Source organism: Vipera berus (genome assembly GCF_964194415.1).
Source record: "Vipera berus genome assembly, chromosome: 15".
NCBI classification, from domain to species: domain Eukaryota; kingdom Metazoa; phylum Chordata; class Lepidosauria; order Squamata; family Viperidae; genus Vipera; species Vipera berus.
In genome coordinates, this window is record NC_138218.1 from 12045419 (window position 1) to 12058983 (window position 13565).

Genomic DNA, 13565 nt, shown 5'->3' on the forward strand with positions numbered 1-13565 from the left:
ACACAGATGGAAAAACCACAAATGTTTGCATGCATCCGGAAGGATGGGAAGGAAGCAAAGCCACGGGAGCTCACGAGAGGCGGATGGATTGCCAAGCTGGTGTCTACATTTTTACGAAGCGTTTCAACATACGTCCTTCCTCGGAGACGCTGCAGTTAAATTATTGAAAACAATGCGTTGCTCTCCATTTATTCCAGAGCGGGGCACCCGACTGCTCTGCCACGGAGGGGGCCGCCGGCTTCTCTGCACACTCGCTCTCTTCTGCCACGGCCACGGCATTAACCATCACCCGGATGGCGAAGGCGTTTTGCACCAGCACTGGCTGTGTCCCGTGGCCAAAGTCTCGCAAGTTTTGATCAAGAAGCGTTTTAAAAAAGAAATGCATGTAAGGGTTCTCTTTTGTGACCGTTTTGAATGCTAAAACGGCTTACGACGCTGTGGGCGTTTAGGCTGAGGTTTGTGGGTGAGCTCTCCGCCTCCAGCCGGTCGAGAGAGCGGGCCCTGCAGGGTCGCCAGCCGTGGCCCCTGCATGGTGGCTCTGGCGGCATGTCCCACCCACCCTTTCTCTGGGGGGGGCACTGTAGGGATGCAGGTCAGGAAATGAAGCCTTCCTTTCCCTGTTCAGAGGGGGAAATGGGGCCAGGAGGGTCGCTGGGGAGACGTTGCAGCATTTTATTTTGTGGCAGCTGCTTGTTCGATTTCAAGCCTTGCCACGATCTGGCAGTCTTAACAGAGGTTAGATTATTTCTGCTGCCTCAGTTCTCCAATCAGAGGGAAGGGGATGACAGGAGGCCAGGGGAGTATCATAAGGTTGGAGAGGACCTTAAGAGATCATCTAAACCAGCCCCAGCTCTGTGCAAGATTCACTCAAAGGTCACCGACAGATTACCCTCCGGCCTCATCTCAGTGAAGCCCAGCCTGAACCGCCTTTTCTTGCCATCTGTGAAAATCTCAGTGTGTGCTCTTCATCAAGTTTCTAGTCCTTGCTGAAGCAGACAGAGGTTTTGCAAGGAAATGCTTGAGAACTTCTGAGCCTCCCTTCCAGAGATTCCCCCAACATTCGGCCTCTTTATCGGAAGCCAGACTCCAGAAGTGGGCACTTGCTCAGGTCCCCAACGGAGACCCTCGTCCTGTCCGAAGACGCCCCCCCGGGGGGCAAACGAAGTCTGTGCTGCTTGGCGCCTCCTGGCCTCTCCTGCATGTCCGTGGCCACTGCCCTCCTTTTAAAAGTGCAAAACGAGACCGGGCCGGCCGACCGGTGATCCATGGATGACCAGGAGGATGCCAATGCCGGGCCGATTGTGCCTGATGAAGGTGGGCTAGGAGCCTGGATGCACAGGAAGGCGAATAAATTCCTGCCAGCCAGCAATGATTATCTCCGCTGCTCTCCAAAGATTCTCCTCTTCTCTCGCACCGGGTTTCAAATACCCGCTTTTGATTGGGATCTACTGCTCTCTGTTGGAAAATAAATCTCGTGGCGTTTTCTGCCAAGCACCGGAGATGCTTAAAGACGAACGTTTCTAGATTGATTTGGAAAAGGCTCCAGGCCCTTTTTTCACCTCGGCTCCATCCGTCTGCGCGCTCTCCGAAGTCTGCCAATTGGTCTGGGCAGCTTCCCAGCCATGCCGGGTGCCCTTTACTCTCACGGGGTCCCATTCCGAGTTGCTGTGGGGCTGGAGAAGGGCAGCAAACCCAGATGGCACCTCTGGGAGACGCCCAGGGTGGCTGGAGAAAAAAGGACGGTGGGAGGGAGAGGGTTCACAGGCCTTTGGACCGGGGGGGGGGGCAGGTTAGCATCCTTAGGGGCAGGGAACAGGGGAGGCAGGATGCTCAAGGGACGTCTGTTTTGGTGAGGTGCTCTGCAGCCAACCGGGTACCCCCAAGGGCAAGAGCCAAGATTCTCAGGGCTTGGGGGTCCAGTTAACCCTCAGCACCTGGTAGACTGTCTCTAGCCACGGAGGCTCCGATGGACGGTCCTGGTTCACCTCTTAGGTGAGGGAGCTGCAGCCCAGCGGATCTGCAGGGCGCCAGGCTGGCCACTCTGGCCCTCAGGCCCCCGTTCCCTGCCGGTGGGAAGCCTTCCCTGCCAGGGGGCCGGGATGGGCCGTGTGTAAGGGGGTCCTGGGCCGAATCTCAGCCATTAAAGGGGTCGGGTCAGAAGAAGGGGAGGTGGGCTCTCTGAGGCTGGGGACCAGGAGTGCTGATGCAGAGCAAAACCCTCCCTGCCTCCCCTTAACAACACCCTTCTCACGCCCGGCAAGGCCGGGTGTATAATTTCCTAAGGTATCTGTAGCCATGGTGATAAGGAAGGTATAATTACCTCCACTGGGAAAGGCAGGTAGATAACGCAAAATATTTTGTCCTTCCTCCCGTGAACAATAACATGGCGCTGGGTGGTCTGGAGTTTGCAGCATCTCCCAGTCCATCTGATTTATCCTGCGTCCAAGCCGAGGGCTCCCACCGGGATTCCTCTCCCTGTCCTGGGTCCTTGGCAGGGCAAACACTGGGCACCCCTTTGGGGCAGGTGTGCAAGGCGACACTCACCGCCCTGTCTCTGAGGTGGGCAGGTGTCGGAGAGAGCCGGACAAGGCCCCTTTCGGCAGCCCCTTGTTTGTGTTCTTTGCCTCTCTGCCCTGGCTCTGAGCAGTGAGGGGTTGGGGCTGGCAGCCTCCCCTCTCCCAGGCACGCCCACCTGTGCCACTGCTCTGGCGCTCTGCTGGCTGCAGACCAGGTGGAGCGGTCCCAAAGCAGGCAAAGGCAGCTTGGCAATCCCGGACAAGGGGGGGGGGCTTCACCTGCAGCCGGTGGCTTTGGGGTGACTTTGCTTCTGACCAAAATGCGGCCATCTCCAAGGACCGAATCACCCAGTCACCAGGGAGCCAGACCTGCTGTGTGGCTGGAAAAAGCGACTCGGACAGTCAGTTCCCTTGGCTTCTCTTTCCTTGTCTGAAATTTGGACAGGGGTCATTTTAGGGGCTGAGCTTCACCCTCCAGGAATTCAGTGGCTGGGGAGGGGTCCCAGACAGGCTGGGTCTCCCCTTCCTCTCCCTCCTGGCCAACAGAGCTGCCGGGCCTCTCGTCCAGAGGCACAGAAGGGCTGCGCCTGAATCGGGCGCTGTGATTCAATAGGCGAGACCCATTTTGAGCCCCTAGAACAAACAGGCTTTTCTCGGCTTTTCCAGAAACGGGCCGCGGACGATGGTGGTGACGATTGATTGAGTTTCTAGGCTGCCTGACTTTCTGGGTGGTTTGCAAACAGTTTAGAACAGGAAAGCAAGACAATAAAAACACCGGGATAGAAAACCGAGTAGACATGGCAGAAAAACAGGGCGGACGCTAAAGGGAATTGGGCTAAAAGCTGCCGGGGAGGGAGCGCAGGGGGCGGCCCTCGGCAGGAGGCTTGCTAAGGTTTTCGGGCACGGAGGAAATGCTCCCCAAAGCACAGCCAAGGATTAGGGTCCGGGTCGGGAGAAAGGCCGGATACCCGCTGCAAAAGAGGAGTGCCAAGTGGGAAGCCAGAGGGCCCTAGCCTGGTTGCGCAGGGGAGCCGGGACCCCTTTTTCAGGGGTCCCCAAGATTGGCCGGAGTTTCTGGGCACGGCCGGGCCGGGTCCAGTGCCAGCTTCTCTCCCATCCCGGCCCGAGGTCTGGGGGAGGGGGGTCCTCGAGGGCGAAGACCTCCTGCCCCCTTGCCTGGGGCTCAGCAAAGAGTGCCGGGCACCCTGCTACGGAGGGGGGGAGGCCCCTTTCCAGCCCCCTCCCTCCCCACGCCCGATGCTGATGTGCCAGCCGTTGCAACACGCCCGGCTTGTGGCGCTGCGTGTGTTTTTTTTAATGCGAGCGGACGGTTGCCAAGGAAACCGAGGCTTGGGGAGTCTCACGCCGGCGTCGCATCGCCGCCCGGTTCACTCGCCGCTCGGCTCCCCCGGCCCCGGCCGCCTCCCCCGGCCCCGGCCCGCCCGGTGACGCCTGTCCGCCTCTCCCCGCAGGGCTTCCTCAGCCGGCAGCTGAAGGGCTCCATCAAGCGGACCAAGAGCCAGTCCAAGCTCGACCGGCACAGCAGCTTCCGCCACGTCCTCCCGGGCTTCAGGAGCGCCGACCATGCCAGGTGAGAGCCCCGGCGGGGGGGGAGGCGGGGGGCGCCGCGGGCGACGGCTCTGCCTTCTGCCCCGGCCGGACCGGCGCTGCTTCCTCGGAGGGGAGGGGAGGGCGAGCGGCCGATTGCGGCTCTTCCCCAGGGAGGGGGCGGCTCAGAGCCTCCCCCCCCCCGCTTGCAGCCAGCTTGCGCCCGTGGCGGCGTGCGACGGTGCGGGGAGGAACGGCGCGCTCGCCGTCGCCGTCCTGGCCGGGGAGGATGAGGAGCGAGCGGCCGGCTGCTGCCCCCGCGTGCCTGGCGTGCTCCGGTGGGCCATTGAGGCTCCGCCGTGTCGTGGAGGTTTTCTCTCTTTCCCGGGAAGGGCGTTCGGCGGCTACCTGGGATTTTGTTGGTGGGGAGGGAGGGAGAAACTGGATTTCTCCGGCGCCGATGGAGCCCCCCGCCGAAACTGAGCCGGGGGCAGGAGATCCGCCGAGCAGGGGGCTTTGGGGAGCCTGGAGCCGCGTGGGGAAGAGACGCGTGGCCGTGGCCGTGGCCGGATTATCCGTGGGGATGCGACTGCCACACCCCTCCCGCCGCTGAAGGCATCTTTGCTGGTGATTTGGTGCGCTACGGTTTGTAACGGGTGACCTAATTTTCTAATTTCTGGGGAAATGGGGCGGGGGCCGAGGAGAGACTCGCGTGCAGCAGCCTTCGGGCTTCGATGCAGAAAGCGAGGGTGAGGAGTGGGCTACAGCCCCCCTTCCCCGCCTTTGCCACCGCAATGATGGTCTTCCAGCTGGGGCACGTCGTCCATCAGCCTCTGCCCAGCCCCTGCCTTCCCAGAGGCAACGAGCTGGGCATTTTCCCCGTGTGGTGGGCAAATCCTGCAAGGTGCTACCGGTTCCTTTTAAAAATCCGTGCCTGCTTTTTTGGGGGGGGTTCATCACTTCTGTCAGCATTTCCTATGATGCCACCACAGCCACCGCGGCCTCTTGCCAGCCGGAGATGGAGGGTGGTCCTGTGGGCATCACGGCAGGGAGTTTTTAAACCAGCCTCTGGGCAATGACCGGGTGCCAGTCTCTTGGCTCCGGTTGGGGTTGGGAGGCGGAAGCTGCTGTCTTGTGCAGAACAGAAGGCCGGAGGGATGGCGATGGCCAGGGAGGGGGCTGGGGGTCCTTGCAGAAACATAACCCCCCATTGTGTTGCATCCTTCTTTAAAGGGAGGGGGGGCTAACATTGGCCACCCGAAGGTGGCAAAACTGGGCCCATCAGTTTCTCGGGGGCCTTGCTGGTTCTGCCCGGGGAGGGTCTGGCTTTCTTGGCCCTGGTCTTTCTCCCACCCCTCCCCCGCTCTCCTTCCTGTTTACTGTCCAGCCAGCCATCTGCTGCTCTCCTGGCTTGGTCTCTGCTTGCCTGGACCACGCCCCTGGCGGCTCCTTTCATCCTTGGCAAGCAGCCCCAATTTGGGGGGGAGGGGGAGGCAGATGCCTGCGATGCAAGCTCTCTTGAGATGGGATGTTTCCCATCCCTCCCCCCCCCCCGTTGCTCCCCCCCATCCGCCTTCTCCCTTTGCCTGATCCTTTCCAAGGGTGCTGGCAGACTCCATCTTGTTGAGGGTGCTTGAGCACCTACTTCCCCCCCCACACACACACACACACCCTGAGAGGTATCTGGATCGATCTCAAAAGCACTAGGCATCTGTGGCATTCTGTTATGGGGGGGCGGAAGTGAGGGTTAGTTGCAAAGAGATGAAAAGGTCTGAAGCTGGCTGGTTTTTACGTACTTATTGATGAACTTGACAATATATGTTTATGTTGCCTCCTTTTAACTCAAAGCCTCCAGAGGGATGATTGGCCTGGTGGGTAGACCCTGGCATCTGGTACTCTCTATCCGCTAGGCAAGAGGGGGCGGCGGGAATGGGTGTGCCACGGAAAGCCCACCCCCCAACTGCTGGAAGAGGCTCCATATATCAGGAAACGCTGCCCCAAGGCCAGGTTAAAATCTACCTGTTCAGTCTTCAGCACAGGAATTTCTGCGGGCTGTCCTAAGTAGAATTGTGGAATAGGCTACTTGGGGGAAACCTAGAGATTATCTAGTCTACCTTAGAATTTTAAGCCAGTGGGAGAGAGTGTTTCGAAGCCCCCAGAGGGGACTAGCGCCCCGTCCCTCTGAATTTGAGTCTGCTGTGAATACTGTCTCCTAGTGTTCAACCCAGCTCGCCCCCTCCTCCTGCAATGGAAGAGCGTTTAATGAGGAGGGGGTGGATTCTAGTTCAGGCAGGGAGCTGTTTGTAAGTCTCACACTTGATTTCTTCTTGGGAGGGGGTCACCGAGCAGCCTGTCAGGTTTTTGTGGGCAAGGGAGGGGCACTTGGAGGGAGATGCTTGGCCGGCCAGCCCCCCCATCAATCCGTGAGTGAGCAGAGGGGCACTTAAGCATAGGTGCTTGTTAACAAGCCCTCCTGGGGTTGACTTTGGCCATGGTGACTGGTGCTGTGCCCTTATCCCACCGGCCGGGCGTCTGTCTGCTATCGGCCTCTTGGCATCAGCAGCGGACTGAGGTCCCTGGCAGGAAACGGGGCCTTAACTGGGAGTTTTTGCAAGAAGAGAGAGGCCATTCCCCCGACTGAAGCCAGAGTGAGCTCAGAACCCCCCCCCCAAGTCCATTCATTCCTGCCACCCTTTTGTTCAAACGGATTGGGCGAAAGTGACATATTTTGGGAAGGCGCCATTCCAAAATAGGAAAGACCAGAAGCTGTTCCAGATTTGTCTCTTAATGCCTTGGGGAACTAAAAGCCAATGGCCTGCCTGCCTTCAGTCCCAGCCAGTTACCAGCCGGGTAGACTGTCACAGTCTAGGGAAGATCCCCGTAGCCATCATGGCTTCTGGCTCCCTATTTCGGAAGCCATCCTGTTGGTTTCTCTCTGCAGAAGAGAAATGACTATTTGCAGAACAGGCTTTGGTTAGGTGGAGCCCGTGGAGAGAAATGAAATGGCCACTCGGGGCTAAAGGGAGCCTGGGGGCACCAGGCAGAACCTGCCAGCAGGGCGGCCAAAGCCGAAACCTGTACAAAAGGCTGCTGAAATCAGGACCCTGGAGAGCTCCCCAAGGGGGTCCTGCCAGGATGCCTCTGTGGCCCCGTCCTGCCCTGGCACGGGGCTGGCTGACCCTGCCCCAAAGGGATGTTGGCTGTTCTGCAGCACCCAGAAAACTGGGGCTTTCCCAGGGGTTGTAATCCCCGTTCCACTTGTTGGTTTTAACGCAGAAGACCCGTGTTTTCAGCCTTTGTCCTCTGGATGCTTTGAGGCTGCCCCCCATAAATTGGATCCTTGGAGGGCACCAGGTGGGGAAACTGACGCACCATCTCTCTTCTTTGACCCCCCCACTTGCCAGGAGGGGGCATCCACCTTTCCCGGACCCTCCAAATCACAGCCAATTGCCTTCACAGCCACTGAGTCCGCTGGATTCAGCCCCCCCCCCCCCCGCTTGCTTTCCTGGCCTTTATTTGCCTTAGATATTTTCTCCAATTCCTCAGCTCAGGGTCCCGGAGAGGCTTCCCAAAACTTGACAAAAATCAATCCCTGATGATCGATGGAGGCAAAAAGACCAATAATCCACAGCAATCGATGGAGCGAGCAAGAAAAGGAGTTTTTTGGCTGAGGCCAGAGAAAACCCTTATCAGTGTGTTTTTAGAATTCGAGTTTAGCCAATCCATCAGGCTGGGGATAACGGAGCTGCGGAGGGTAGAATCCTATCCCCACCCTTGGGCCTTCTCCGACCCTCTGCTCACCCAGGATCAGATGTTATAAATGCACTCTCCTTGCGGCCCAGATCTCACCTTCTCGGTGCTGTGCAAAGGACGAGGGTCCTGCTGCTTCCGTTGCACAATTTGCTTTGCGTTATTTGCTTGCAAATTGTATTTCCATCCTGCCCAGCCCCAGCACACTTTGTGCAGCTTGCAGAATTATGCACAGCAACAATGGAGCACATCAGTCAATGAAAACACAGCATAGGAACATTAGCGCAAAAAGGCCTCTCTCTCAGAAAGCAAGGGAGACAATAGATGGATGGATGGATGGATGGATGGATGGATATGGATGGATGGATGGATATAGATAGATAGATAGATAGATAGATAGATAGATAGATAGATAGATAGATATGGAAGGTTGGATGGATGGATAGATAGATAGATAGATAGATAGATAGATAGATAGATAGATAGATAGATAGATAGATATGGATGGATAGATAGATAGATAGATAGATATGGATGGATGGATAGATAGATAGATAGATAGATAGATAGATAGATAGATAGATAGATAGATAGATATGGATGGATAGATAGATAGATAGATAGATAGATAGATAGATAGATAGATAGATAGATAGATAGATATGGATGGATAGATAGATAGATAGATAGATAGATAGATAGATAGATAGATAGATAGATAGATAGATAGATATGGATGGATGGATGGATGGATAGATGATAGATTTTTAAAATATAACTGTAAACATTCTGCTGTAACTTCCTGGGAAAAGACCAAAACACTTTTTCCGCTTCCTTTCATGCAAGTTCATAGGTGTGTCACTAAGCCAAGTGCTTTAAATTAAAGTATTGATCTCTTCCGGGGCAGCGTGAATTCTGCGTATACTGAGATTTAGTTTGAAAAGAAAAGGTTCTTAATTATCAGGACTCTCTGCCATTTCCCCACTGGGTTTCCCTTTCTTTGCAGAGCGCACCCCTCTCTTGACGGGTCCCTTCGTGTGTGCAGCCGGGGCTAAGTGTGTCTTGGAAAGAAAAAGGCCCTGAGTTGATCAAAAGCAGGCCATGGTGCCCCCCCCCCGTCCCTGACCTTTCCCCTTCGCCAGGCGAGCAGGGCACTTTCTTTTGCTGATGAGGGAAGGAAGGCTGTGGACCGAAAGAGGTGGAAGTTTCTGCAGATTTGCCTGATTCACGCACATCTGCCTGCCGGGGCCAGGGCCGGGGGGGGGGGCAACATTGCAATCCCTGGCAGAGGGCTCAGGAAGGTCTGGCTGAGAAAAAGGGCCTGGCATCCACCCCCAGCCCCGTTCAGGAGCTGAGAAAGGGCCGAGATGAGCAGCTGACAGTCCCTGTAAGCAATAAGAGGCTGGCAATTCCTGGGGGCAGCGGTTGAGGGCTCCCTTCCGCTTTGGGGAATAGGGGGGGCGCAGCCCTGCCCTGCGGAGGGGCCAAAACCAGGTTTGAGGTCCTGCCGGAAGAGAAGAGAGGACAGCAACGGGCATGCAAGAGGTAGCCCCCCAATTACTTGAGGTGTGCCAGGCCTGCAGCCTCCTCACCCAAGGCCCCGGGTGGGGGTGGGGTGAGGTGGCCCCAGGGGGCAGTCCAGAGGGGGAGGGGTCAGAGGAGGACTCAAGTGCTCTGCGTGGGGGCTGTGCCTTCGTTCACCTTGCGGAGTGTCTGCAAATCTGCTGCCTTAATGGAACTCGCTGGTGCGAAGCTTCTCCAACCAGAGAGCTAATTATGGGTCTTGAATTAATGACTGTCTTAAAAGCCGATTGTCGAGCAAGGTGAGGAGGGCAGACCGTCTCTGCAAGGGGAGAGGCCTGGCGGGGGAAGGCCCTTTTTCCGACCGGCAAGGACTGACAGGTGCTTATGTTGGACTGAAATAAAATCCACCATCCCCCCATACCCAGCCTTACAATGACACCTGTCAATAGTTTGCAAACCTTGCGGAGTGCCTGAATCTGGAGGGGTGGAGGAGGGGGGGGCACAGGAATTCCCTTCCTTGTCACCCCCTCCTTCTCTCTCTCTCTCTCTCTCTCTCTCTCTCTCTCTCTCTCTCTCTTCTATGTCTCCTCCTCCTCCTCCCTCCCTCCCTCCCTCCCTCCTTCTTTCCCTCTTTTTCCCTGCAAGGCCAAATGTCTCCGGTCTCCTTTTGTGTCCCCTCCTTTTGTAACCGTTTCACAGCACAGAAGTGAGGGCTTATGGGAAGGCAGATGTCCCTATTGTCGGCTCAGAGTTGGAGGCAGGTTTTAACAAGGCCCCCCCTCTGGCAGTGCACAGCCACCCTCTGCTCGTGTGGCTGAATGTGCCAAGGAGGGAAGCAGGGCCGGGCTGGTGGGCCTCCTGTGGAAGCACCAGCAGGCTCAGTCTTTGCAGGAACCAAACTGGCCGTCTGGAGGGAGGCCTGGCGAAATGGTGGCTCTGTGCTGGAGAACGCCGAGCGGCTCAGGGTAGAGAAGTCATTGGGAAGATTCAGCAGGAAAGGGACACTGACATCGGGAAAGGCAGCCAGGGTTGGGGGTTAGGGTTAGGGTCAAGGCGGCTCACAAAGAGATGGTGATGTCTGGCTTGAAAAGAGGCCGAGCCGCTGCCTTGTTTGACCCATGATCTGGCTTTCCTAGGGGTGGGGTTGTGGGGTTCCTGGAAGCTCAGCTGGCCCTCCAGGTTAAGTCGGGATGCTTGCTGCCCTCAACGTGAGAGGGGCAGTGAGGACGGGAGGAAGAACCTGCTCATCTTTCCCATGGATTATTGCAAATAAAACTGGTATTCTTGTGAGGTCCGACTCTAGAAAGAGTGTCTTCCTGTTCCCATTTCCCAACAGGTAGGATTGGAGCATTCACACCTGTAACACGCAGCTGTGCTGCTCCGCAGGCCCAAGTGCACCCCAACAGGCCCCACAGCCACAGCCAGCTGCTCCTTTCCTGCGGATGGCCTGCAGGGCCCTCTCTCCCTCGGACTTGCACCTAAGCGGGCAGTTGGCTCAGCTTAGCAGGAGCCGAATGGCCCGTGGGCATCCGAGGGCGGCTGAGCTAATGGTGGTGGGGAGTGGGGTGGAGTTGGGTGTGGTTTCTGTCCATGCGGATGGTCCTTAAAATTCAGGTCCTGCAAAGATGGGCCAGCTCCTCCACCGCCTGCACTGTCCAAGGTCCTGATGGAGTTAAGGACCATCCGGGAATGATGGCCAAGGGGCAGCTAGCTTCCTGCCACTCTCTGGACACGAGGCAGTGCCCGGCACACCCTCCCTTCCCCAGCAGCTCTCCTACAAAATGCCAAGCCAGGGATGAGAAGTCTCTCGCCCTCTAAACTGCCCCGCTGCCTCCCCAACGAAGCCGGCTCCCTCCAGGCCTTCCCTGGGGACCGAGAGCGCCCCCTTCAGCTGGAGGGTGTGCGGGGAAGGGGGGGGTGCTGCCAGTGCAGGAACGCTGGGCTAACTGGATCTGCCTGTCTCACAATTAGCGGCAGGATGGATGGTGGGCATCCCTGACCTTTCTCTGCGTGAGCCAAGACATTGCTTGGATGTCCTGCTTAATTACAGAAATGAAGCCTTGCACTTCAGAGGCTGATGACAGCCCCTCCCTGTTAGCAACTGTAATTCTGTGAGATGAGGGAACATTTCTTCCACCGAGGGCGGAAGTCTCTGCCTACCCTTGAAATTGGCGGAAGGAGCCTCTGTCTCTTGCTTGGCCACCTGATGCTTGCAGTCCTGAGGTCCCCCCCTCGAAGAGGTGGGGTCCTTGCGTCATGATGTCCACCTGGACTCTCTGCCCTTCTTCCTCTGTGGCTCTTGCCAAGGCGTTCCTGGACTCTGAAACTCTTTCCGAGTGTTGTTTCAGAGAACCAAGAGCCTAGTCCTTATGGAGGTGGAGCTCTGGCTCTGCTGCAGAGTGACTAGGTGGAGCAAAGTACACATTTTTAAAGCAAATACCTCTGCACTTAATGCCACCGGTCCCGTTTCGGAAAGAGACCCCAACTCTGTCAGAGAAGCACTTCAGCCAGTTCTATAAAATCCGATGAAGCTCATTTATCCAGCACAGAGACTGCCGTTTGGTCTCCTCCCCCCCCCCCCCATGACCAGGTCGGTGTCTGGAGGCCAGGATATTTACGCTCATTTATCACATCGCTGAGAAGTAGAAGTTTGTGCTGTCTGGGTTGGTCTCGAATCGTTTTTGTGCATTCTGGTTGCAAAATACAGTATTGGGCCGGTGCCAGTGCATGCAAATGCATTCCCCCCTCCCCTCCCCCAGCTGCCTTAGCAGGCAAAATTTCTCCAGCCCTCCTCTAATTTTCTGAAGATTAAAACATGAACCCAGCTAATTAGATTTCTTTTGAAAAGCTGCCCCATGCAAAATATTTTGTTGTGTTGTTTCCCAGCACAGTAAATTGATTTATAATCGGTTGTTAATTCTTTATAGCCTATAATTTGCAGAAGCAAGGATGACAACAAAATGCATTGCACAAATGCAGCAGGGCTGTGGGAGGGGGGTGCGTGCTCCCATGCTCGCTTGTGTGTTGGGGGAGAAGGACAAGTCAGAAGGAAGTGGGGGGTGAGGTTGAGCTGCAGGTGTGGAGACCAAGTGGTGATCTGGGTGGGGGGGTGGGGAGGCAAGCAAAATTTATTCTTTAACGAATGAGAATTCTTTTCCGTTGCACCGACATTAATGTTGAGCTGACTTTAACTGTTGTACTATGCAACTGTACTCTTTTGTAAACCTCAGTGGATTGTGGCCCCTTCACCAACTAGTCAGTCCTTACTGCATTTGGCTCTTGCCTCCCCCCCCCCCGAACCATAAGGAGGTTGCTGGGTCTTTTTGCGCTGCAGTCAAAATGGGGCACATTGCCCAGCCTTGCAGAAAGGTGTCTTCTCTCCTCTCCAGGCCTTTTCCCACCTGATAATTACTTTCAGATCCGAGCAGAAGTTCTGGGTTAACAAGAATCTGTATTTTCGGAAGGCAAAGTCAAAGGCGTGCATTAAAAAAAACCACCCTGTTTTATGCAAACTCTCATTGACCTTGGATCATAACTGAGTGTCTTTCAGCTTCCTCTCCTTTTTCCAGAGAGTGGGTTAAAGCCCTAAAGTTCCTTTTCTTTTTTTTTTTCTTTTTTCTTTTGCTTGAAAGAGGAGAGGCAGAGACCTTTCACAGCCTCAGAGCTTTGGAGCTGGTGCCTTTTAAGACTTTGTACCGAGGGGAGATATTCAAATTTCTGTCTGGAGAAGTTGCCTCTTCTCTGTGACTTCTGAATTTCTGATGCCGTGTCTGGAAGGCATCGCTGTGCTTGAAAAGCTCTCGCTGGACCTGAGCGGAGGACGTGGTTCTTAAGCTAAGTAGCTGAGGAGGTGAAGGCCTCAACCTGGTTGGTTTGAAAGCCGAACAGCCTAGTGGGACCCCCTCCAGGGCTTTGCCGCCTTTGAAATGGCCGCTCTGGATCAAGGAGGGTCAACTGGGAGGGTCCCCAGCTTGGAAAACCTGACGCCGTTCAGATGTTTCGGGCTAAGAGTGGCTGGATAAGGGTTGTCACCCCCACCCCCCCTGCCCCAATGCTGGAGTCATAGGAGGAAGCGACAGTTTGGAGAAGGCACCTCAGCAAGGCTGTGTACATTTGTCTTGTGTGTATGTGTCTCTCTTTATTGGTATCCGAAGCGGCTACAGATTATAGACATCTAACGTATATATAACAATTACAGACATATAACAAATGTTAGACATATAACGC

The 13565-nt window shown here is 55.8% G+C and overlaps 1 protein-coding gene across 5 annotated transcripts in view; it reads left to right on the top strand.

Moving 5' to 3' along the window:
* Positions 1–13565, top strand: part of DAB2IP (DAB2 interacting protein) — a 53331-nt gene that overhangs the window by 11385 nt on the left and 28381 nt on the right. For all 5 annotated transcript variants that reach the window (XM_081339962.1, XM_081339964.1, XM_081339963.1 and 2 more), the window contains exon 3: positions 3989–4107. In XM_081339962.1, the coding sequence (XP_081196088.1) occupies positions 3989–4107 (119 nt within the window). The remainder of the gene's footprint in view (positions 1–3988; positions 4108–13565) is intronic.